Here is a 26,317-nt window from a genome sequence, read left to right on the forward strand (position 1 = left end):
GACATCAAGACTGGATCATTCAGTAATTATAATTCCAGTTCTGTAGAATTTATTATAGAAATTAAATCAATAGAGTATTATATTGTAAAGGAAGAAAAAAGAAAAACAGCTATGTAGATAGCTTCCATAAATTGACTAAGGTTTGAATCATATCTAATTCCCCTTAGCCAAGCATAGAACCTCTTGACTCACCACTGTAGTCATGTCATAAACATGCTGATAAAGCTTAGACACATGGATTTCTGATCATGTGGCCCACTGTTGGCAAATCTTGGATTTCTGTGCACTAGGTGATTTTCCAGGACTAGCAGCCTGTGAATGCTAAGTCACAGGTTATCCTAGTCTTTTCTCCTTGATCCACTTGAAAAACAAAAATATAAATCATTCCCTCTTTATTTTTACTGCTAACATGACCCTTTGATCTTGTGTATTTTCCTTTGACCATTAAGAGCAGGTATAACTTTGTATTAAAAAACACAAAATACAGAATGTACAGGATATATTAATATAAGAAGGCACTTTATATTTACGTTGGGAAAAAGCAATGTATTTTTTTAATGTTTTTGAGGCTAATAATTGGAGCTAAGCCAAAAATGTGTGAAGTCTCAATGACTTGTAAATGCTTACTGACTTGGAATATATATTCCAGGAATATGTTGAATTCCTTTCATTTTTCACTAGCTTATAAGGGTTAGGATTATATTACTCCTCTACCAAAAAAGACAACAACAAAAAAAAACCCACTACAATAGCTTTTCTGTGGGATGGAATTGAAATTTCTCAGCCTGCCATTGAAAGCCCTTCACAACCCAGCTCCAAATGTTTTTCAGTTTCTTCTTATTCCCTACTATGCACCCGCCCCTCTGGACCCCCAGTGGCTCACACTACTCCCGGGGCATTTCTCCACCTCTGCCTCTTTGCTCAGGCTGCTCCTTTTGCCTGGGATGCCCTCTCTTCTTGTATCCAGTCTACCTGACAAACTCTTATCCATTTTTCAAGATCCAACCTAGATGAAGCAAAATGTTACCTGTCTTCATAAATCCCTTTGCATTCTTTCTCCAGGCAGAAAGTATCTCCCTCACCTGCTCCTCCATACCTAGTGCACACTGTGCTGGCTATTGTTCAATTCTCCCACTGCTGCTACCCTCTCTGGAGCAAAGACTGTTTTCATTTTGGCATCGGACACACAGTAGATGCTCAATAAAGCCTTGTCAAAGTGAATGGAAACACATGTATGTGGCAAGAAAGAAGGAAAAACCCTGATTCACATCAAATATATGTCATTTTTTTATTCATTATAAATACAGGCAAATGAATGAGGAATTGAAATTCAGCCATAACCCTGCTCTCTCAGAGGGAGGCATTGTTAACAGTTTAGTATACATATTTCCAGCCAAAGTCTACTTTTGAAAGGAGATCTGCTTTTTAAAATTAGGGGAGGAGTAGCAGGGGGTGGGGGGATTGGGGAGGGATAGCATTAGGAGAAATACTTAATGTAGATGATGGGCCATGGGTGCAGTAAACCACAGTGACACATGTATACCTATGTACCAAACCTGCATAATCTGCACATGACCCCAGAGCTTAAATAAATTATCTACATAGCCTAACTGTTGGTCCTAATTTTTGACTTTGCTCTTTCTTTGTTAGCTCACAGAGAGAATAATCATCCTTTTTGTGGTGATCACCAGTCAAGAGGAAGTCCAAGGGAAATACGTGGTGTGTGTTTTATTCATCTTTTGGAATCTATTGGATATGGTTAGGTAAGAAGGCAAAATAATCTCTTTAAAAAAAAAAAAAAAAAGGCCAAATTACTTTCTACAGTGAAATCAGTACTAGCCGCTTACATTTGGTTACTCTGTACGAGAGGGGAAACATAGTCCCCTTTTCAAATTATTTTATGTTGATAAAGAAATGTATTTTTAGTGCTCTCTGCAATAGGCATATCAAAGATAATGAAAACCTACCATGGTATTACAAGAGTAAAGCAGCACATTCAGGTTTCTGCAGAAGGCTTGGCATAAAACCAAATTGGAATAACCCTCAGCTGTTTCCTAACGGGAGGCATTCCTCACAATTACTTTAGTACAGTTGCTTTAATAAGCAAAGCAGGTCTTCTATTATATCATCAGAATTTAGAGTTAGTTCCTGTGCATTCAAGAATCTTTTAAATAATGGGGCCTCTCTAGAAGAAAATGCACTCCCACATCCATTTACGATTCCAGTGGGTTCAAACAACTAACTTAAGTTCTTTTATGGAAGCATTGAGAAGCCTTGCTCCAGTCTTCAGTGTCCTGCTAATTCTAAAACTTTGCAGTGAGATGTACCTAGCCTTATCCCTACAAGTGATGGTGTAAAACAGTCCCCTTTGCTCAGTGAGTACTTATACCTAAATATGGGGAGATGTCCTAACTGCTAGGTCAGCTTTCACAAATGAGAACTGTCCCTTCCACTTGAGAGATTTGGATTTGAATAGGTAACAAAAGAGCCTTAGTTTGTTTTTTTAGCCAAAGTTACGTAAATTTTTTATTGCCAATAACTGGATTAAAATGTCTAAATAAGTCCTAGAGTGAATTAGAATAAAATGCTTTGTAGAAGTAAAATGAATTTAATTATGTATATAAATTAGTAATTTCTCATTTTTGAATTGATAGTTTAGTGGACTTGGGGCAAACTTCATGGACATTCATAGCCCTTCTATTCATGAGACAATGGAACATCATTTGGGATTGAAGCTTTCTAGTATGTTGCTCTTAGGTATGCTGACTCTGTCAGTCTCAGAAGCTCAGTAAAAACATTGAAGAATAAAACAATGTTTGCACTGAAAGAAGTAGCATGCTGTCATAAGAAGACTTTTGGACTGAAAGGTAGATGTCCCTGGATGAACCCACCTTCGCCACTTACTTGCTAAGTGATGGTTAGGCAAATCACTTAACCTTTCATATTTTAATAACAGCTTTATTGAGATACAATTTATATACCATGAAATTCACCCTTTTAAAATACACAATTTGTGGGTTTTAGTAGATCGAAAAAGATGTGCAGTCATCACTAGTCTCTAAGAACATTTTGATCACCCCTAAAAGAAACCTCATCCCTAGTAGCAGTCATTTCCCACTCCCTCCTCCCTCCAGCCCCTGGAAACCACTTACAACATGCTGTCTCTATGGACTGCCTATCCTGGAAATTTCATATAAATGGAATCATCCACTATGTGGCCTTTTGTGACAGGCTTCTTTTACTTAGCATAATGTTTTCAAGGTTCCTCTGTGTTGTGGCATGTGTCAGTACTTAATTGCTTTTTGGGCTGAGTAAAATTTGCTTGTATTGATTTACCACTATCTGCATATCCACATATCAGTTGATGGACATTTGGGTGGTTTCTACTGTTTGGCCATGAGGAATACTGCCATGAACATCCATATACAAGCTTTTGTGTGCACACGTTTTCATTTCCCTTATACCTAGGAGTGAAATTTGAGGCACCTAACTTTTAGAAACTTTTTTTTTCTCTGTAAAATGGGGGCTCACTTATCTTCCCACCCTACCCTAGAATTATTTTTCCTAAAGTAATGAGCAAGAAACTTCCTCAGCCTGATAAAAGCATCTATGAAAAATCCATACTAACATAATAGTTAATGGTGAAAGACTAATGCCTTCCTCCTAATATCCAAGAACAAGACGAGGGCATCCACTCTTGCCACTTACATTCAACATTGTCCTGGAAGTTTTATCCATGGCAATGAGGCAGAACAGAAAACAAACAAAATGGTATGAAAGACAGGTAGGCTAGAAAGCAACAAGTAAAACTATCTCTATTGGCAGATGACATAAAAAATTATAAGACCAATATATAAAAATGAATTATATTTTCATACATTTGTAATTAACTACCATAAAGTGAACTCAAGAACACGATGCTGTTTATAGTAGCATCAAAAAGAATAAAGTACTGAGGAATAAATTTAACAAAAGATACACAGAATTTATACACTGAAAATTATAAAGCATTGTTGAAAAAAATTAAAGATCTAAATAAATGAAAGGACATCCCACATGGCTTGAAGACTTAATATTGCTCAGATGGCAGTATTCCCTAAATTGATCTGTAGATTCAGTGCAATCCCTATTAGAACCCAGATGACTAATTGCAGAAAATGAGAAGCTGATTCTAAAACTCATATTCAAACTCGGAATAGCCAAAACAATTTTAGAAGACTATAGCTGATGTCTCATTCTTCCCCATGTCGAAACTTACTACAAAGCAATGATTGAGTGTGCTACTGGCATAAGGATAAGTCATGGAATAAAATTGATAGTCTAAATATAAACTCTCACATTTTTGATAAATTAACTTTTGACAAGACTGCCAAGACCATTCAATGGGGAAAGATTAGTTTTTTTTGCCAAATGGTGGCGGGACCAACTGGGTATTTATATGCAAAAGAATGAAGTTAACACTCACATGTAAGTGGTAAAACTATGAAACTCTTTGGAAAAAAATAAATGAGTAAATCTTGATGACTGGATTTAGCAGTGGATTACAAAATAGGACACCAGACACACAAAAGAAAAAATAAGATAAATTGGACTTCATCAAAGTGGCCTTTTTTTTTTTTGAGATGGAGTCTCGCTCTCTTTCAGTCTAGAGTGGTGTGATCTCAGCTCACAGCAACCTCTGCCTCTTGGGTTCAGATGATTCTCTTGCCTCAGCCTCCTGAGTAGCTGGGATTACAGGCGGCCGCCACCATGCTCAGTTAATTTTTGTATTTTTAGTAGAGACAGGGTTTCGTCATGTTTCCCAGGCTGGTCTGGAACCCCGACCTTGGGTGATCTGCCTGCCTCGGCCTCCCAAAGTGTTGGGATTGCATGCGTCAGCCACCGCACTCAACCAAAAGTGGCTTTTAAACATGAAAAGATGCTTACCTGCTCTTCTGAGGGGGAAAAGGTGAGATATTATTTTCACTTTGATTGGTAAAGATCAAAAAGCTTGATAATATGCTGTGTTTAATGAGGTCCTGCACTGCTGGTATGTATTCTTTGTAGTAAATATGCATATAGATATACAAATGCAAAAACGTTTCTGAAAGAATACCTAAGAAACTGACATTGGCCATTGTCTCTGAGGGGTGGAATTCAGGTCCTGGATTGAGAGAAATTTACTCTTCCCCATTCATGTTTTCATGGTGTTCTGGGTGGTTTTGCCATATGTATTTATTGTCTGTCTCTATCAGTAGTTCTCAAAGTGTGGTCCCTGGACCAGTGGCATCAGTATCACCTGGAACTTGTTAATACAAAGTCGGCTGTACCACAGATCCGTTGGTTCAGAGACTTTGGGAGTAGGGCCCAGTAATTTGTGTTTTAACACTTTAACATGTCATCTAGGTGATTCTGATGTATGCTCAAGCCTAAAAACCAGTGTCCTATGCAAAGAAATAAAACACCATGTAGACTATTTAATCTATTACATCACAAAGGTGGGCTTAGAGGTCCCTACTATACCCAAATTAGCTCCCAAGTCCAGTTGTTTAATTGATCACATATTACAACCGCAGAAGCAGAAGGATGCCACGTAAAGATTTGGAAGTCATATTTTATTTTTTAATTCTGAGATATTTACAAGTATGTCTGTCTTTAAAAAACCTAGTTGCTTGCTGCATAAAATGGGCTTGGCTTTTTAATGAAATTGGAGTCATTAATCAAGAAAATTTGTATTTTTCTAAGGAGGGAGTAAGAGTTATTTGCTCTGTTTAGCTTTATAATTATTCATGATCTACCCCATGAGTCAAGCCAGATTGACATGGTCCCTTCCCCCCCATTAAAAAAAAAAAAACTTTTCTCTTGCTTAAATTATAGGAAATAAAATATATAATTTGCACACTTTCCAGTTATATCTCTGATCGTAATTACATAGTAAAGTACAGATATTAGCAGAAAATTGTGTTTATGAGCATCTCCTCTCCTTTCAGGTACACTTACAGCATGTTATCAGTCATAGGAATATCCTATGCTGTCTTGACATGGCTGAGTCAAACACTATGGATGCCAATTTATCCTTTATGTGTTCTCGCCGAAGGTAAGAAAAGAGTGACTTGCTATATTACCGACGAAAGCCATCTAGTTATAATGGTTCACTAAGTTTTTTGATGATTAAATTACTATTTTTGCAGATGCTTAGCGCACTCAGTGTGTCTTTCCTGGTACATTTCCCTTGATGCAGAGACAAAGTTGAACAGGGAAGCAGCTCTGCACAGTAGACAAAATATTGTCAAAAAGCAAAGGCATCTGAGTCCTTCATTAATTCACTGTATGAGTTTTGAGTAACTCATTTAACCTCTCAGAGTCTGCTTGCTCACCAAAAAGAGGTTAATATTTAGAGACTCCATGATTTCTAACTTGTAATGCGCAGAAATTGAGTTCCCACTTACCATTTCCCATGTATCCTGCCCTCTCTCAGCAACTAGTTAACTCTGCCTTCAGATTAATCATCATTTTCTGAGGGAGGCATTCCCCGACTTCCTCAACTGAGTACTTCCACCTACAGCATCATGAATCTTTTATAGCAGGGGCCCCCAACCCGGGCTATGACCCCAGTCTGCAGCCCGTTAAGAGCCAGGCTGCATAGCAGGAGGTGAGTGGTAGGCTAGCAGGTGAAGAATCATCTGTGTTTATGGCCACCCACCATGGCTCACATTATCACCTTAGCTCTACCTCCTGTCAGATCAGTGGAGGCATCAGATTTTCATAGGAGCACGAACCCTTTGGTGAACTGCACATGTGAGGGATCTAGGTTGCATGCTCCTTATGAGAATCTAATGCCTGATGATCTGTCATTGTCTCCCATCACCCCCAGATGAAGAACATCTAGCTGCAGGGAAATAAGCTCAGGGCTCCCACTGTTTCTACATTATGGTGAGCTGTATAATTATTTCATTATATATTACAACATAGTAATAATGCAAATAAAGTACGCAATAAACATCATGTACTTGAAACATCCCGAAACCATTCTTCCTCCCCTGGTCTGTGGAAAAATTGTCTTCCACAAAACCAATACCTGGTGTCTAAAGGTTGGGGACTGCTGTCTTATGGGGCTTATCTCAGCATAATTACACATTTGTATGATTATTTGATTAATGTCCATTTCCTTGACTGGACTGTAAGCTCTGAGGGGGTATGAGGATGTCTTTGTTTGTTTCTTTGCTTCCTTCCTTTCTCTGACGCATCAGTATACATGCTCAACACAGAATGAATTGTTGAATACAATATGAAGTAGGCTAATTACATAGCCTAAAACTGAAGATCAAATCATTCAGATAACCAGTTTGCAGAGTTTGAGGATATTTGTAGAATAGATGATTTCTTCTGCAGTGGATTTGGTAGACTGGTAAGGAGCATTCTGTAAGACATGATTAAAGTTTTGAAAATTGAAGGCATAAAATAAGCATGTTAAGCTAACTAAGGGAAAAACAAGGACGTAGATTTAAGATAAAATGATGACATTGACAATAATCATAAACTATATAAAAGCCAGTTAAAACATAAAAACACATTTTCTCTCCACTGATGAGCAGAGAAAAAGAGCTTAAGTTACTGTAAATCATGTTAGATAGAATTTTAAACTTTTTTTTTTTGTTTCAAAAGGAAGAATTACTAATTTTGGAATAGACTACGCCAAGTGGATCTAGAGAATAATTGTCTTGAAAACCATAAAAAACAACCTGATTGTCCATTCTTTGAGAATGAAATCACCTCTCATTGTAATATCAAGTACATATCTTTGTTATATCATAGCACTGTAGAGAGTATATAAAGGAAATGGGGAGATGTTGGTCAAAGAATACAAAGTTTATTAGGAGGGATACATTTTTGAGATCTACTGCCCAGCTGGGTCACTGTACTTAATAATGTATATTTCAAAATAGCTGAGTAACTTTCAAATGTCTCATCCCCCCCAAAAATAAGTGAGGTGAGGGATATGTTAAGTAGCTTGATTTAATCATTCTGCATTGTACATATATATCAAAACATCACATTATGTTTTATATATATATACAATTATGATTTGCTAATTAATCAAATTTAAAAGAATATATAAGGTAATAAGGTAGAAATAAGACTAGTCCCTTCCTAAGAATAAGGGGTGGATAAATGTAGAGGAAACTTTTGCATTCTTGTTATTCCATAGTTCTTTTTTTTAATTGTATTTGGGCTCTGGGGTTCATGTCACATCCTGCAGGATTGTTGCATAGGTACATACATGACATGGTGATTTGTTGTCTCCATCCCTCCCCTTGACCCGTTGCCTACATCAGGCATTTCTCCTGGTGTTATCCTCCCTGCCCCCACTGTTGTCCCTCTCGCCTCCCCTATACCCTCCCACATAGCCCAGTGAGTGTTGTTCCCTTCCCTGTGCCCAAGTGTTCTCCTTGTTCATCACCCACCTATGAGTGAAAACATGCAGTGTTTGGTTTGCTGTTCTTGTGTCAGTTTGCTGAGAATGATGGTTTCGAGATTCATCCATGTCTCTACAAAGGACAGGAACTCATTGTTTTTTATGGCTGCATAGTATTCCATGGTGTATATGTGCCACATTTTATTTGTCCACTCTGTCATTGATGGGCATTTGGGTTGGTTCCAGGTCTTTGCTGTTGTCAACAGTGCTGAAACAAACATATATGTGCATGTGTCTTTATAACAGAACGATTTATAATTTTTTTAATACATACCCAGTAATGGGATTGCTGGGTGAAATGGAATTTCTATTTCTAGATCCTTGAGGAATCACCACATTGTCTTCCATAATGGCTGAACTAATTTAAACTCCCAGGAACAGTGTTAAAGTGTTCCTTTTTCTCCACATCCTATCCAGCATCTGTTGTCTCCAGATTTTTTAATGATTGCCATCTAACTGGCATAAGATGGTATCTCAATGTGGTTTTGATTTGCATTTCTCTAATGACCAGTGATGATGAGCATTTTTTCATATGTTTGTTGGCCGCATAAATGTCTTCTTTTGAAAGCATCTGCTCGTAAACTTTGACCACTTTGGAATGGGTTTGTTTTTTTCTTGTAAATCTCTTTTAGTTCTTTGTAGATTCTGGATATTAGCCCTTTGTCAGATGGGTAGATTGCAAAAATTTGTTCCCATTCTGTTGGTTGCCAGTTCACTCTAATGATTGTTTCTTTTGCTGTGCAGAGGATCTTAAGTTTAATTAGGTCCCATTTGTCTATTTTGGCTTTTATTGCCATTGTTTTTGGTGTTTTAGTCATTTAGTCTTTGATTGTGCCTGTGTCCTGAATGGTGTTGCCTACGTTTTCTTCTAGGGTTTTTATGGTGGTACTTATGATTAAATCTTTAATCTATCTGGAGTTAATTTTTGTATAAGATATAAAAAAGGAGTCCAGTTTCAGCTTCCTGCATATGGCTAGCCAGTTTTCCCAACACCATTTATTAAACAGGGAATCCTTTCCCCATTGATTGTTTTTGTCAGGTTTGTCAAAGATCAGATGGTTGTAGATGTGTGGCATTGCTTCTGAGGCCTCTGTTCTGTTCCATTGGTCTATATCTCTGTTTTGGTACCAGGACCATGCTGTTTTGATTACTGTAGCCTTGTAGTATAGTTTGAAGTGAGGTAGCATGATGCCTCCAGCTTTGTTCTTTTTGCTTAGGATTGTCTTGGCTATGCGGGCTCTCTTTTGGTTCCATATGAAGTTTAAGTTGTTTTTTTCCAGTTCTGTGAAGAGGGTCATAGGTAGCTTGGTGGGAATTGTGTTGAATGTGTAAATTACTTTGGGAAGTATGGCCATTTTCACAATATTCTTCCTAACCATGAGCATGGAATGTTTTTCCATCTTTTCGTGTCCTCTCTTATTTCCTTGATCAGTGGTTTGTAGTTCTCCTTGAAAATATCTTTACATCCTTTGCTAGTTGTATTCCTAGGTATTTTATTCTCTTGGTAGCAGTTGTAAATGGGAGTTTGCTCATGATTTGGCTCTCTGTCTGTTGTTGGTATATAGGAATGCTTTTCATTTCTGCACATTGATTTTTTATCCTGAGACTTCACTGAAGTTGCTTATCAGCTTGGAGGCTTTGGGCTGAGACGATAGGGTCTTATAAATATACAATCATGTGGTCTGCAAATGGGGACAGTTTGACTTGTTCTTTTCCTAACTGAATGCCCTGTATTTCTTTTTCTTGCCTGATTGCTCTGGCTAGAAGTTACAATACAGTATTGAATAGGAGTGGTAAGAGAGGGCATCCTTGTCTAGTGCCAATTTTTAAAGGGAATGCTTCTAGTTTTTGCCCATTCAGTATAATATTGGCTGTGGGTTTGTCATAAATAGCTTTTATTATTTTGAGGTACATTCCATCAATACCTAGTTTATTGAGAATTTTTAGCATAAAGGGCTGTTGAATTTTGTCAAAGGCCTTCTCTGCATCTATTGAGATAATCATGTAGTTTTGTCTTTGGTTCTATTCATGTAGTGGATTATATTTCACTCTAATGATTGTTTCTTTTGCTGTGCAGAAGCTGTCGAGTTTGATTAGGTCCCATTTGTCTATTTAGGCTTTTGTTGCCAATGCTTTTGGTGTTTCGGTCATGAAGTCCTTGCCTACACCTATGTCCTGAATGGTTTTGCCTAGATTTTCTTCTAGGGTTTTTATCGTGTTAGGTCTTATGTTTAAGGCTTTAATTCATCTGGAGTTAATTTTAGCGTAAGGTGTCAGGAAGGAATCCAGTTTCTGCTTTCTGCACATGGCTAGCCAGTTTTCCCGACACCATTTATTAAATAGGGAATCCTTTCCCCATGGCTTGTTTTTGTCACGTTTGTCAAAGATCAGATGGTTGTAGATATGTTGTATTGCCTCCGAGGTCTCTGTTCTGTTCCATTGGTCTATATCTCTGTTTTGGTACCAGTATCATGCTGTTTTGATTACTGGGTCCTTGTAGTATAGTTTGAAGTCCAGTAGTGTGATGCCTCCCGCTTTGTTCTTTTTGCTTAGAATTGACTTGGCTATGTGGGCTCTCTTTTGGTTCCATATGAAGTTTAAGGTGTTTTTTCCAGTTCTGTGAAGAAGGTCATTGGTAGCCTGATGGGGATAGCATTGAATCTGTAAATTACTTTGGGCAGTATGGCCATTTTCATGATATTGATTCTTCCTAACCACGAACATGGAATGTTTCTCCATCTTTTTGTGTCCTCTCTTATTTCTTTGAGCAGTGGCTTGTAGTGTTCTCCTTGAAGAAGTCCTTTATGTTCCTTGTTAGTTGTATTCCTAGGTATTTTATTCTCTTTGTAGCAATTGTGAATGGCAGTTCGTTCTTGATTTGGCTCTCTTTAAGTTTGTTATTTGTGTATAGGCATGCTTGTGATTTTTGCACATTTTGTATCCTGAGACTTTGCTGAAGTTGCTTATCAGTTTCAGGAGATTTGGGGCTGAGACGATGGGGTCTTGTAGATATACAATCATGTCATCTGCAAATAGAGACAATTTGGCTTCCTCCTTTCCTATTTGAATACCCTGTATTTCTTTTTCTTGCTTGATTGCTCTGGCTAGAGCTTCCAGTACTATAATGAATAGGAGTGGTGAGAGAGGGCATCCTTGTCTAGTGCCAGATTTCAAGGGGAATGCTTCCAGTTTTTGCCCATTCAGTATGATATTTGCTGTTGGTTTGTCATAAATAGCTTTTATTGTTTTGAGATACGTTCCGTCAATACCTAGTTTATTGAGGGTTTTTAGCATAAAGGGCTGTTGAATTTTGTCAAAGGCCTTCTCTGCATCAGTTGAGATAATCATGTGGTTTTTGTCTTTGGTTCTGTTTATGTGGTGAATTATGTTTATAGATTTGTGTATGTTGAACCAGCCTTGCATCCCTGGGATGAATCCTACTTGATCATGGTGGATAAGCTTTTTGATGTGCTGTTGCAATTGACTTGTCAGTATTTTATTGAAGATTTTTGCATCTATGTTCATCATGGATATTGGCCTGAAATTTTCTTTTCTTGCTGAGTCTCTGCCGGGTCTTGGTATCAGGATGATGTTGGTCTCATAAAATGATTTGGGAAGGATTCCCTTTTTTTGGATTGTTTGGAATAGTTTCAGAAGGAATGGTACCAGCTCCTCTTTGTATGTCTGGTAGAATTCGGCTGTGGACCCATCTGGACCTGGGCTTTTTTTGGGTGGTAGGCTCTTAATTGCTGCCTCAACCTCAGACCTTGTTATTGATCTATTCAGTGTTTCAACTTCTTCCTGGTTTAGGCTTGGTTGGATGCAAGTGTCAAAGAATTTATCCATTTCTTCCAGGTTTACTAGTTTATGTGCATAGAGTTATTTGTAATAATCTCTGATGATGGTTTTAATTTCTGTGGAATCTGTGGTGATATCCCCTTTATCATTTTTTATTGCATCTATTTGATTATTCTCTAGTTTCTATTAATCTGGCTAGTGGTCTATTTTGTTGATCTTTTCAAAAAACCAGCTCCTGGATTTATTGATTTTTTTTTTTTTTTTGAAGAGTTTTTTGTGTCTCTATCTCCTTCAGTTCTGCTCTGATCTTAGTTATTTCTTGTCTTTTGCTAGGTTTTGAGTTTTTTTGATCTTGCTCCTCTAGCTCTTTCAGTTTTGATGATAGGGTGTCAATTTTAGATCTCTCCTTGCTTCTCAAATGGTTTAAAGTCTGTTTTATTGGAAACTAGCATTGATATCCCTGATTTTTTTTTTTTTTTGCTCTCCATTTGCTTGGTAAATCTTCCTCCATCCCTTTATTTTGAGTCTATGTGAGTCTTTGCACATGAGGTGGGTTTCCTGGATACAGCACACTGATACGTCTTGACTTTTTATCCAGTTTACCAGTCTGTGTCTTTTGATTGGGGCATTTAGGCCATTTACATTCAACATTAATATTGTTATGTTTGAATTTGATCCTGCCATTTTGTTACTGGTTGGTTGTTTTTCCCATTAGTTGATGTGCTTCCTTCATTGCTTTGTTTTTCTTTACCATTTGGTACATTTTTGCAGTGGCTGGTACTAGTTGTTCCTTTCCATGTTTAGTACTTCCTTCAGGAGCTCTTGTAAGGCAGGTCTTGTAGCAACAAAATATCTGAGCAGTTGCTTGTCCATAAAGGATTTTATTTCTCCTTCACTAAGAAGCTTAGTTTGGCTGGATATGAAATTCTGGGTTGAAAGTTCTTTAAGGATGTTTAATATTGGCCCCTACTCCCTTCTAGCTTTTAGGGTTTCTGCTGAGAGATCTATTCTGAGTCTGATAGTCTTTCCTTTGTGGGTGACTCAACCTTTCTCTCTGGCTGCCCTTAGGAATTTTTCCTTCATTTCAACCCTGGTGAATCTGACAATTATGTGCCTTTGGGTTGCTCTTCTTCAGAAGTATCTTTGTGGTGGTCTCTGTATTTCTTGTATTTGAATGTTGGCCTGCCTTGTTAGGTTGGGAAAGTTCTCCTGGATAATACCCTGAAGAGTGTTTTCCAGCTCGGATTCATTTTCCCCGTCACATTCAAGTACACTGATCAAGTGTAGATTAGGTCTTTTCACATAATCCCATAGTCTTTGGAGGCTTTGTTAGTTTCTTTTCACTCTTTTTTTCTCTAATCTTGCCTTCTCATTTTATTTCATTGATCTGATCTTCAATCTTTGATAGCCTTTCTTCTGCTTGATCAACTTGGCTGTTGAAACTTGTGTATGCCTTGTGAAGTTCTTGTGCTGTTTTTCAGCTCCATCAAGTCATTTATGTTCTTCTCTAAGCTGGCTATTCTAGTTGGTGTTTTGTCTAACCTTTTTGCAAGGTTCTTAGTTTCTTTGCATTGGGTTAGAACATGGTCTTTTAACTCAGAGAAGTTTGTTATTACCTACCTTCTGAAGCCTGCTTCTGTCAAATTTCAAACTCATTCTCTGTCTTGTTTTGTTCCCTTGATGGTGTGGAATTGTGATCCCTGGGAGGAGAAGAGGTGTTCTGGTCTTTGAAGGTTTCGTCCTTTTTGTGCTGGTTTCTTCCCATCTTTGTGGATTTATCTCCCTTTGATCTTTGAAGTTGATGATTTCTGGAGGACTCTCTGAGTGGACGTCCTTTCTGTTGAGGTTGGAGCTATATCTTTTTTGGCCTGCAGAGGCACTGCTGGGCTGCCTCAGATTCATTCAAGTTGCTGGGTGGGTGGTCTTCCCCTGGAATTTGTTTATGCTGGTGAGAATAGCCCTGCCTTCCAAATGGCTCTCTCCTTCTCCAAACTCAATCTTCCTGGTTGGGGTCAAACTGGAGTATTCGTTGAGAAGCTCTCTAGCGGGTGGGCTTCAGTTTGAGTTTTGTGGGGGTGGGGCCTGCCAGGCCTTATGGCCTGTTTCGCTGCTTTCAACTCTGCCTCTTTTGTGGGACGAGTAGTTCTGACCTGCTGGCGTTAATCCAAACTTCCGCCCGGTCCATGCCGACAACTGTGCCATCGCTCAGATTTGCATTGACAACCCACACTGCCCCTCAGTCTGGCAGGGCTCTAGTGGACCGTGGGTTGCAGGAGGGATGAGGGAAGCACAGGATCCTATTTGGAGCATCGAGGTGGTGAAGTCCCCAACCCTCCAAGCTGGCTGCACATTCCAGGTGGGGACATACCTCGCCCTGTCTCAGTTCACCCTCCCTGGCTGCTCTGACCCTGGGCTATTTTCAGAGTCCTACCACTGCCACCAAAACAAACCTGGCATCTTGCTTGGAATCGTGAAGTCCTCTAGCCCTCTGCGTCTCATTCGCTGGGAGCTGCATTCCAGTGTTGCCTCTTATTGGCCATCTTGGTGCACGTCCTTATTCCATAATTCTAAGACTTTTCCTTTCTAGGAAAGCCATGTTTTTATATGGTTGCCATACATCCTTATTCTTTTATTAGCTTCATTAACCTCTTCTTGCAATTACAAAATAAGGTATGTGCAGAAAATAGTTTAGAGGTATATCTGACAAAAACGTCAGTAATTAACTCTGGGTGGTGGAGTACAGATGATTGTAATTTTATCTTTATATGTTTCTGTATATGTTGGATGTCCCAAAGTAAAAAATGTGCAGCTGAATAAACCTAAAACTTTTGATAAATAATTTTTAATAACTGTAACTTCCCACCTGACAAATATAAGACAAAAAGTTTATGTAAATAACCAAATCAACTAACTGTACTGATCAAATGCTGAAGACACACAGGGGCAGCCTGTGTTCATCTTAAACTGTATGGTTGGTGTCAGTTGCAGATCCTGCACGGATGCTACTGATACCTCTGCTCAGCTCTAATAGTTGTGAGCTCCTACCTTTTCTTTGTTTTTCTCTTTTTAAAAAATCTTTTCTTTAGGGATAATTTTGACTCATAAGAAATTGCAAAAACAGTGCACCATTCTCATGTACCCTAATGATAACATCTGACAGAACATTAGCATATTACCATTTCATCCCATAAAATGTTACCAAAAATATCTATACATCGGATACAGTTTAAAAATAGTGCACCATTCCCAGCTTACCCTAATAACATCTGACATATTGTTAGCATGTTACCATTTCATTCCATGTAATGTTACCAGAAATATCTATACATGGGATACAATTTTACTGAAACTTCATCTTTTTTTTACCTGACACCAGCACCCTCCCTCAAAATAATTTAGGCCAGTATTTCTCAGAGTTCTTCAAAATATTTATTAAGTACTACTCATGATTAAGGAGGAAGAAGCACATATTCTAAGGCCAGTTAGACTGAGGAAGTGTTGGGTGTTTTTTTTTTTTTTTTTTTTTATTGCAGAATGTCTCAAAACCTCTACTGTGTTAACATGTGTTTTGACACTCTAAGAGGAAAATATATGCACCATTTTCCAAGTTCATTTGTCTAGCACCCCCATTTGCAGCTAGGCAGACAAATGTATTTTGAGGTAACATTTTAAGAAACATTGTAAATTCTTCCCCTGTAGGCATGATAAAGTATACCATGGATGAACATTCAACATGTCATGCTGCTGTAAGCACCTTGCCAACTTAATCTTTTAGCAGATTTCTATATTAAACTTGGTTTAGCAAAAAGATTTAGCAACTATTACAAAACTATCATTAACAAATTCAAATGTCCTACAACTATGAAAACATACATATACATCCCTGTAACAACTTGAGGAAAACCTTCATGATGCCTTTTTTTTTTTTTTTTTTTTTTAACAGCATTTGCCATCTATCAATCGCTGCCCTATTTTGAATCATTTGGTACTTATTCCACCGAGCTGCCCTTTGACTTATCCATCTATTTCCCATATGTGCTGAAAATATATCTCATGATGCTCTTTATAGGTAAGTGGCTTTTTTGGTCTTGTTTTTGCATTTTTCTTATGCTTTTTGGTTAGTGCTTGCCATCTACCTTAATATACAGGTTGGTAAACATGGGAGAGACCAAAGAGGAACTAGAACTTGTTAGTAGAGCACCTGGAGGTTATAATGGTTATAATGCTTTTTGCAGGACATGATGGGATCAATCATGTTTCACTTTCACTGTACAAACAGGAACAATTTTACCATCAGAAAATACAGCTGCACTGTGTGTAAGATATAGAAGTTTTGACCATGTGCACAGGTATCTACAAATAAAGCCTAGATGTCAAACTAAGAAGAATTGGCTATTTCTGATTTTTCCATTTTGTTTCTTGTTTGGCTTTTCACACCGGCCCCTCCTATCAGGCAAATGGGAGTCGGTGTTAGAAACTGAAGACAAATGTATGAAACAAAAACTTGCCCTTGAATAAATTTGAACATTAAAGTTAATGGTTTTCCAGACAATTGGGGAAAAAAACTTTGATTATTAAATTTTTGTTTTCCCACCTCTAACCATCACAAATCTCCAAAATAATGATTATCTCTAGAAGGTAACGGATATGAAACAAAAACAACACATAGAAAAGACAAAAATGTGAGTCTTTAGAGATGGAAAGAGCTACCCTAAAGAAAGGAAAGACAATTGCTTGCTTTAAAAGCAGGATAGAAAGAGTTTGATTTACCTCTCTTTCTGCATAAAATCTGGATACTTCCTTAAGCATTCCTTCTTCACATCTCCCTTGAGAGTGTCTTCTCCCTGGAATTCGGGCAGCACTCTGTATTTTAAAATCATTGTTCCTTCCAGAGAAATAGATAACCTTGCTTACCTTTGCAACTTCTTTCTCCACATTAGGTATGTATTTTACCTACAGTCATCTATACTCAGAAAGAAGAGACATCCTTGGAATCTTTCCCATTAAAAAGAAGAAAATGTGAAGTACAGCATTCCAGTGTGACATGAGAAAAGACAGGCTGTGGATTCAGCTGCAGTAAATACAATGCAGGAAGTATTCCGGTGGAAAAATACCTTTTATTTGATAAAATTCCATTACATGAAATAATTGCACATACCCCCAAAACTCTAAACATAACAGACTGTTTTTCATACATTGTATCTTTAAGACATACATATTTTCCATACCTTGCTTCACCAAAATTCCTGTTTTACTTGGATTTGATACAAGTTATACTTAAATTGTATGAAGTCTGATTATTTTCCTGTAAGGTTAATGAGAAATAGAAGATTAACTGCAGTAGATTTAATTAAATTAAGAAACCAAACTTGATAACCTAAATTACATGTTTTTTTTTGTTTGTTTTTTTTTGACTTCCGACTCCCAAAATATATCTATTAGCGGGGGGGTGTGATGGAAAATATATTCCACTGTTGACTAGAGTAACATATTTTACAGACAGATGTCTATCTTCAGAGGAAATAATTCAATACTCACCCTAAACATTAGATATGTTTAGAAAATTAAATATGTTTCCAAGCCCTGTGTCTTAGCTCAGGTTGCTGTAACAAAACACCATTAACCGAATGGCTTCAACAACAGCAACTCTTCTCACAGCTCTGGAGGCTGGGAATTCCATTCAAGATCAAGGTGCTAGCTAATGCACTTCCTGGTGACGGCCCTCTTCCTGGTTTGCAGATAGATGCCTTGCTGTGTCCTCACATGAGAGAGAGATCTACTGTCTTGTGTCTTTTACAGTGGCAATAATCCCATTCATAAGGACTCCACCCTCATGACCTAATTACCTCCCAATGACCCCACCCCCAAATACCATCATATTGGAGGTTAGGGCTTACCACATGAATTTTGGGGGAACACAAAGATTCAGTCCATAGCATTCTGCAGCTGGCCTTACAAAATTAATGTCCTTCTCACATGCAAAATACATGCATTCCATCTCAACAGCCTCCAAATTCTTAACTCATTCCTGCATCAACTCTAAAGTCCAAAGTCTCATCTAAATCAGATGTGGGTGAGATTCAAGGTACAATTCATCCTAAGGCAAAATTCCTTTATAGCTGTGAAACTGTGAAATGAAACAAGATATGTGCTTCCAAAAATACAATGGTGGGCCACACAAAGGATGGACATTCCCATTCCCAAAGCAAGAAACGGGACAGAAGGAAGGTGTAATGGGTCCCCAACAAGTCCAAAACCTAGCAAGGCAAACACCATGAGATGTTCAGGCTTGGGAATAATCCTCTTTGGCTTGATGTTCTGGCTTCAGGAACCAGTGAGGCAGAAGTATTGCCCCCAGGACAATGTCGGAGGAGGACGACCCCTATATCACCAGGCAGAAGCTGTCAGGCCTGTTGAAAAACCACTGCAATGACTGCCCCTTCTGAAACTGAGGAGGTACACCTGATGTTCTCTGAATCACCTTTCAAGGTCAGTCTTTCCTTGTCTTGAAGAATAGTGTACATTCACAGCTGAATAGCTCTATGCTCCCAAATCCAACAGCCTTCCTTCATTTTGTCCCATCACCATTTTAATAAAACTGGCAGTGTTCCTGCTGGGATGGCTGATTAGGTCTGTGGTTCGCACCCACAGAAGTCTAAGTGGATGATTCGTCTGCTACACCGTTAGTGTTCTCTTCCAAACAAGTTTTATCTTTTTGTAATGCAGACAGACTGATAATTTCCCAAACCTTTAAGTTCTGGTTCCATTTTGGTTAACAAGTGTGTCATGTTTTAATTTTTACTTTAAGCAGTCCAAGGCACTCTTTCAACACTGTTTGGAGATCTCTTCAGTTCAATATCGAATTTCATGGCTCAACATTGTAACTTCCACAAAACACTAGAACATGAACACAATCATCCAAGTTCTTTGGCACATTATAACAAAGATCACCTTTCTTTCAATTTCCCATAAGAGGTTCCTTATTTTCATTTGAGACGTCATCAGCATGGCCTTTATTGTCTATGTCTACCAACATTCTATTTTGTGGTGATTTATGTATTCTCTAAGAAGATGGAGGCTTTCTTTCCCACCCTATTTTCTTTGAGCCCTCATTAAAATCAACTCTGTCAATCCCTTCATGGCAATATTGGCTTTTTCTAGCATGTACCTCAAAACTCTTCCAGCTTCTATCTGTTACCTAACTTCAAAGCTGCTTCCGCATCTTTGTGTATTGGTTATAGCAGCACCTTACTTCTTGGTACCAACTATCTTAGTCACCTTGGCTGTTACAACAAAACTGGGTGCTTCAGACAAATACATTTCTCACAGCTCTGGGGGCAGGGAAGTCCAAGATAAAGGTGCTGGCTAGTTAAGTTCCTGATGAGGTTCCAAGGTGCTAGCTGATTCTTCCTCATGGTTTATAAGATGGATGCCTTCTTGCTATATCCTCACATGGTGTAAAGATATACTGTCTCTCCCATGTTTCTTATTGTAAAGGTACTAATCCCATTTATGAAGGTTCCAGTTTGAAATGCCATCACACTGGAGATCTTCAACATATGAATTTAGTGGGTGACAGTAGCCTTCAGTCCTTAGTGCTCTGATAGAGTATTCATTAATATCATGTTCATTAACATTTTCTAAGTTATTTAGGCTTTGATGCCTTAAAAGAAGACCCTGGCCAGGCATGGTGGCTTACACCTGTAATCCTAGCACTTTGAGAGGCCGAGGTGGGCAGGTCACTTGAGGTCAGGAGTTCAAGACCAGCCTGGCCAACATGGCGAAAACACGTGTATACTAAAAATACAAAAATTAGCTGTGCGTGGTGGCACATGCCTGCAATCCTAGCTACTCGGGAGGCTGAGGCATGAGAATCACTTGAGCCCAAGAAGCAAGGGTTGCAGCGACTGGAGATGGAGCCATTGCACTCCAGCCTGGATGACGGAGTGAGTCTGTCTCAACTACAGCAAAAAAAAGACCCTGACGAAAATAGTAAACCTTCAGCAAATACACAAATGCCCCAATTCTGTATTATTTTTAATTTTAAAAATCATGACACACACATTAAAGGCAGATAAAAGATATACAAATATACTAAATACTTTTTAAAAAAGGAAATTAGTGTTTTGGATTATCACTGAATTATTATTGCTAATTAATGTAAGTCATATTTCCTCACAGTTTTGAAAAATGCTTTCTTTGAAGATCTAAAAAATGTGTGAATAACTGATGATCATTGCTATATCACTGATGTATCACTAAATTTTTGGTAAATAATTATAAAGACCTTATCTAGTAACTATATAAAAAGGTATTAAATATATTGAGATGTAAGAATAGTATAACAAAAATTTTAAAAATGGATAACTTGGGCCGGGCGCGGTGGCTCAAGCCTGTAATCCCAGCACTTTGGGAGGCCGAGGCGGGTGGATCACGAGGTCAAGAGATCGAGACCATCCTGGTCAACATGGTGAAACCCCGTCTCTACTAAAAATACAAAAAATTAGCTGGGCATGGTGGCGCGTGCCTGTAATCCCAGCTACTGGGGAGGCTGAGGCAGGAGAATTGCCTGAACCCAGGAGGCGGAGGTTGCGGTGAGCCGAGATCGCGCCATTGCACTCCAGTGTGGGTAACAAGAGCGAAACTCCGTCTCAAAAAAAAAAAAAAAAAAAAAAAAAACAAAAACGGATAACTTATTTCCTCTAAAGAAAACATTTTAAAAGAAACAATTATTAGGCTACTTGAAATCTTTATAAAAACAATTGGATTTTTAAAAATTATCCTTTTAAAAAGCTACATTTTATTTTGCTCTTATATTTATCTTCTAAATTTCTGAAAAATTACTGAAAGTTTTAACAGGCAAGGAGAACAAAAACTCTTTGCAAATTTTAGGTGAGTTAATCACTCCCAATAGGGACTGTAAGCAGCCATCTTTAAGTATATCCACAATCAGTCACTAAAACAAAGAGAAAGAGTTAGAGAAACTACACTTTACTGGGTCATTATTATAAATTAAAATTTCATTATTAAATAATGCTTTAATTTTTTAAACCAGTTTACCTTGAAAATTTCTTAAAATTGGAAACCAAAAGAAACACAAGTGAATTTATACTTATTTTAATTTTAAAAGAGAAATGAGGATTGACAGTAATTTGAGATATTTGCAACAATTGTAACATAAAAAGATCTGCCATTTCCTTTGGTGACAGGCACAATTGTTAACATTACTGTGGTTGGTTGCCTATTTCATAGTTGAAAGGAATACTAAACTTCATTATAAATTAGTGAGAATAAAGGAATAATTTTTTTCCACTCAAGTACATGTTCCCCAGGTTAAGAAACCCAACATAGTAAAGTCAATACAGTAAATATCTGGTTAATTAGATGTTACCAAGACTGCAAAGTTGATTTCTTTGCTATCTGTCTTAACTGTATGTTCACCAAATCCCTATTTCATTTTGTACAGTGTAGACAAAGCCTTAGTTTCTCAAATCTAAGTAACATAGATGAAATAGGAACCATGAGATATTTTGAAAACACATCTAAGACAACCTTTTTCCTGCACTTTTTTTATTGTGGTAAAATGTAAAATATACCATCTTAATCATTTTTAAGTGTGCAGTTCAGTAGTAGTAAGTAATTTATATTGTGCAACCGTCACCACTATCCATCTCCAGGTCTCTTTTGACCTTGCAAAACTTAAATTCTAGACTCAATAAGCAATGGTTCCCTATTCTCCCATCTGCCCTGTCCCTGGCAACCACCAATCTACTTTTTGTCTCTATGGTTTTGATTGCCCTAAGTGTCTCATATAAATGTAATCATACAGTATCTGTCTTTTGTAATTGGCTTATTTCACTTAGCATGACGTCCTCAAGCTTCTTCCACGTTGTATATGTCAGAATTTTTTCCTTTTTGAGGCTGACTGACAAGGAGGGAATTACTTCTGTCATTTTGCTATTTGTTTTCTACATAGCTTAGCTTTTTGGTCCTTCATTTCCTGCATTACTGTAGTCTTTTGTGTGTAGTTTACTTTTTTAGAATGAAACCTTTAAATATCTTTCTCAGTTCTTCTGTGTATATTCTGTAGCTGTTTTCTTTGTGGTTAACATGGGATGACATTTAATATCCTGATGCTAATTTGGATTTATACCAGCTGAACTTCAAAAACATACAAAAATTCTGCTCATTACATCTCCATCAATCACTCCTTTAAGTTTCACAAAATTATATACACTGTGTGCAAAATCAATTTTTAAAAATGCATTAGTCTCTATGTATAAAACAAAAAGTGGAGTTACAAACCATTGTTACAAAAGTACTAGATTTTATATTTGCCCGTGAATTTTTCTTTACTGAGATCTTTATTTCTTCATGTGGCTTTGAGTTGCTGTTAAGTGTCTTTCCATCAACCTGCAGAACTCGTATTAGCATTTCTGGCAGGGGCAGATCTAGTGGTAACATACTCTCTCAGCTTTTGTTTATCTGGGAATGTCTTAATTTTTCTCTCACGTTTGAAGAATGGTTTTGCCAAATACAGGAAATGTGGTTGATGTATTTTTTTCCTAATACTTTCAATATATGAGCTCACTGCCTTCTGGCTTCCCAAGTTTCTGATGAGAAATCTGTTGATAATCTTATTATCAGTTATATGTGATAAATTGATTTTTTCATGCTACTTTCAAGATTCTCTTTTTGTCTTTGGCTTTTGACAGTTTGTGTGGATCTCTTTAAATTTACTGTACTTGGAGTTTGTTGGTCATTATCTGGCTGTTCGTCAGATATTCTGTCCCTTACTTCTCTCTTTTCCTTCTGGGACCCTCACGATGTGTAGTTTTGCTTGATGAATCCCACGGATCCTTATACGCTGTTTACTTTCTTCCAACTTTTTTCCTGTTCCTCAGACTCTTAATAATTTCCATTGTCCTATTTTCATGTATACTGATTCTTCTGCTGCTCAAATCTGCATTTGAATACCCAGTTGTGAGTTTTTCATTCCAGTTAATGTACTTTCTAGCTCCTGAAATTTTTGAATCGTCTTAGATTTTCTCTGTATTGATTTTGTTCATCCATTGTTTTCTTGACTTTTTCCACATGATCTTGGGTTCTTTAAAAAATATCCTTAAGGCAGTTGTTAATAGAGTCTTTACTAGATCCACCATCAAGTCTTTTTCAGAGATAGTTTGTTTTCATCTGAAAGGGACATACTTTCCTATTTGTACTCCTTTTTTTTTTTTTTTTTTTTGCTGAAAACTGAACTTCAATCTAATAATATGGTAACTACATCTCACTAAGGTCCCTAAGTTAATGGTTTTCTTAAAACTATTCCTTACTTTGCCTGCCTTGAACAAGGTGACAAATGTGAAATCTGCATGTCTTTCAAAATACAAATAGATAGAATCTTACAATTATTTAAGTTTATATATAAGAAAACATTTTAATTAAGATAAAAATATGCTAAAATTATCTCCCTTTACCCAGTATCTATCTTCCACTAATTTATTATTGCTTTGTAATAATTATCATGTTTCCCTTTGGTGCAGATAATTCTAATATTCTTCTGGTCTGAGTCATATGCTTATGTTGATATGACACGTTTCTCCAGGGTGGTGTTCAGATTGCATGTTCAGGGAGCAACAGCCACAATTAACAAGGTCATCTGTTTAGAATGCAGATACCAGGGCTCCACTAAAGATATGTTGAATCAGAAGCTCTGGGAGTAAGCTGAGGATCTTATCTTTTGATAGACTCCTCAAATGAGCCTCAGGCACAGAAATGTTTGAGAACCACTGCCGTTGAGTCTAAATTATTTCAGCTTTGGACAGAAAACTGCTAGTAAGAACTACTTAAATAAAAGCCACCAATGTTTTCAGAACCAAGGTGATTTTTTATGGCTTTAAAAATCCTTAAATAGTAGTTCTGAACATGTTTTTAACGTACCAAATAAGAATTGCTAACTAGTTTATTTTTGCTAAGGGTAGCTAGAGTTTTAAACCTAATCTAAAATAAGGTTAATTCTGTATGGAAGTCAATTAGTAAGAATATGCCTTAATTCATCATATAAATGTAGGTGTCTATTGTGTACTTCATAGTATTCAGCTGAATGATGGGATCTTGGGAAAGATAATGTGGTCTAGAGTTAAGAGCACTAGCTTTGATTGAGATCAAGCTGCAGTATTTACTAACTGAATGAGTCTTTGAGTTCCAGTTTCCTTAGGTGCTTAAAGTTATTGTGAAGAGCAAATGAAATATGGTAAATTAAACTTTTGCAAATTGTAAAGAGCTTTGCAGAGAAGTAGGACATTTATAACATCCAGTTCTTATTCCATGACAGTTTGCTGATTTAAATTCTCTTACCTTAAGTGCTATGAGAGCAGGGATGACACGTTTTGTTCAGTTTGTACCCCCAGAAACTTGTATAGTGGCACATAATGAACACCCATAATTGTGTGTGTAACTCTACCTTTCAAGAATACCACCACTACATCTAAAAATATATTTTAAGAATTTTATCAGATTAATTAGGTAATGAATTTCAGTTGTATCTCACAGGGTACCTTATATTTAGAAGACACGTAAGTTTGTTTTTTTTCTTTCAACTTATATAAGTATCTTAACATGCTACTTCTAGAATTTTTAATTGTTAAGAACAATTTCTCAAACTTCATCTTCCCAAGTCCCCACATACATGTCAGGAATATGTTCAAGCACTACAGCTACTATTTGCAGTGAAACATGCAAAAGTGACATTTCAATAACATTTTATAACTTATAAACCATATTTTTTTATTCTTTTAACCTCATAGCTACTTTTTGAGGTAGATCATTATATCCAAAAAAGAAAATCAAACCTCAAGGAATCATCATTTTTATTCAGCTTCATATTTAATAATTTAGCTGGAAATTATCTCAGTTTCCCTATGTTTGACAAGAATCGCATGCTTTCCAAGTTGTAGTTTTAAAGAATTTTTTTACTATTTTTGAAGATTAACAGATTCAATGCAAAACCCACAACTTTATAAATACTATATATATCATGTTTAAGATGAGATTTTAGAGTTTCCAGGATCACAGTAAGGTATTTCCCCCAGAAAATATAAAAGCATGTCACCTCAACCAGGACTACAGCAGTGATGACACCCATATATAAACAAAGAGGATGCTGCTGGGGTCTTCCACAAGAGTGAAGAACAATGTGAACGGTTCCAGACACACTCTGTCCCCTAGTTCCATTTGAATTGGTTCCTATGAATCGGCTGGTTGGGTCAGAAATACAAACTCACCAAACAGAGACGTAGCCTACAACTTGGGCTTAAATGAAGGCCCCATCTCTTTACCAAATGATCAGATTTCTCTTTTAAAACAGCAATTTACTAAGTGTGTGCTAAACCTCTAAAACTGCTGCTTGCTTTTGAAGTTAGGAAGTTACTTCAAGATAGTAACTGAATCCCTAAATCTGACTCCTTATATAATTACAATACCATTATCTTTGGTTAAAATCATTTTGGAGACATTAATGTCTCCCAATTAACTTCAAAAAAAGGTTATTAACAGCCTTTTGGTTACCAAGGAGCCATTACATTACAAACGAAACACAAAGAGGATTTTAGGCACTTGCGTGGATCCCAACATCTGTTCCAAATGCACACTTTTCAAATCAAGAGTCAGAGTGTTTAGATAGTTCTGAGAGCCCTGTCAGGGCCCAAACCCCACACATTAATTTGTTAGTACATCTCAGCATGCTATTTGTCTTGGCCACTTAGAAGATGACTTGTAAGGAAACTTTTCATAAAGTTAGGAACATCTGGCGTAAAAATGCAGAGACTTCTGGTTTCTGGAGGACAAACTGAAAAATCCTAAGCGAATAATTTAATTCTCACCTGAGGTCATATAGATAAGAGAAAAGGCATTATTATTCTGGTGATCTATATCTTAGAATGTTTAGATGTGAGAACCTTTGAAGTTTTGAATTTAGAATCTTTAGAGTTTCCCATGGATAAGAAAATCCTACAAATCTTTTACTCAAGCCTGCTCAGATAAAAAGTAGTAACTGCAGAAAAAAAG

General features: G+C 37.2%; 1 protein-coding gene across 9 annotated transcripts in view; it reads left to right on the forward strand.

Annotated features, from left to right (window-relative positions):
* HACD4 (3-hydroxyacyl-CoA dehydratase 4) overlaps nt 1-26,317 on the forward strand; it is a 45,303-nt gene that overhangs the window by 11,796 nt on the left and 7,190 nt on the right. For 3 of the 9 annotated variants that reach the window (XM_032300080.1, XM_032300086.1, XM_032300085.1), the window contains exons 4-7: nt 1,651-1,763; nt 5,970-6,076; nt 16,197-16,322; nt 18,582-19,451. In XM_032300080.1, the coding sequence (XP_032155971.1) occupies nt 1,651-1,763; nt 5,970-6,076; nt 16,197-16,322; nt 18,582-18,670 (435 nt within the window). In that variant the 3' untranslated portion in view covers nt 18,671-19,451. Of the gene's footprint in view, nt 1-1,650; nt 1,764-5,969; nt 6,077-6,220; nt 6,321-6,859; nt 6,913-16,196; nt 16,323-16,401; nt 16,426-16,488; nt 16,636-17,193; nt 17,839-18,581; nt 19,452-26,317 lie in introns of those variants that run through there. The other 6 variants (XM_032300083.1, XM_032300087.1, XM_032300088.1 and 3 more) reach the window with 5 other exon arrangements.

This window comes from Sapajus apella, unplaced genomic scaffold (assembly GCF_009761245.1).
Source record: "Sapajus apella isolate SASKATOON/1434 unplaced genomic scaffold, GSC_monkey_1.0 scaffold42, whole genome shotgun sequence".
NCBI lineage: Eukaryota > Metazoa > Chordata > Mammalia > Primates > Cebidae > Sapajus > Sapajus apella.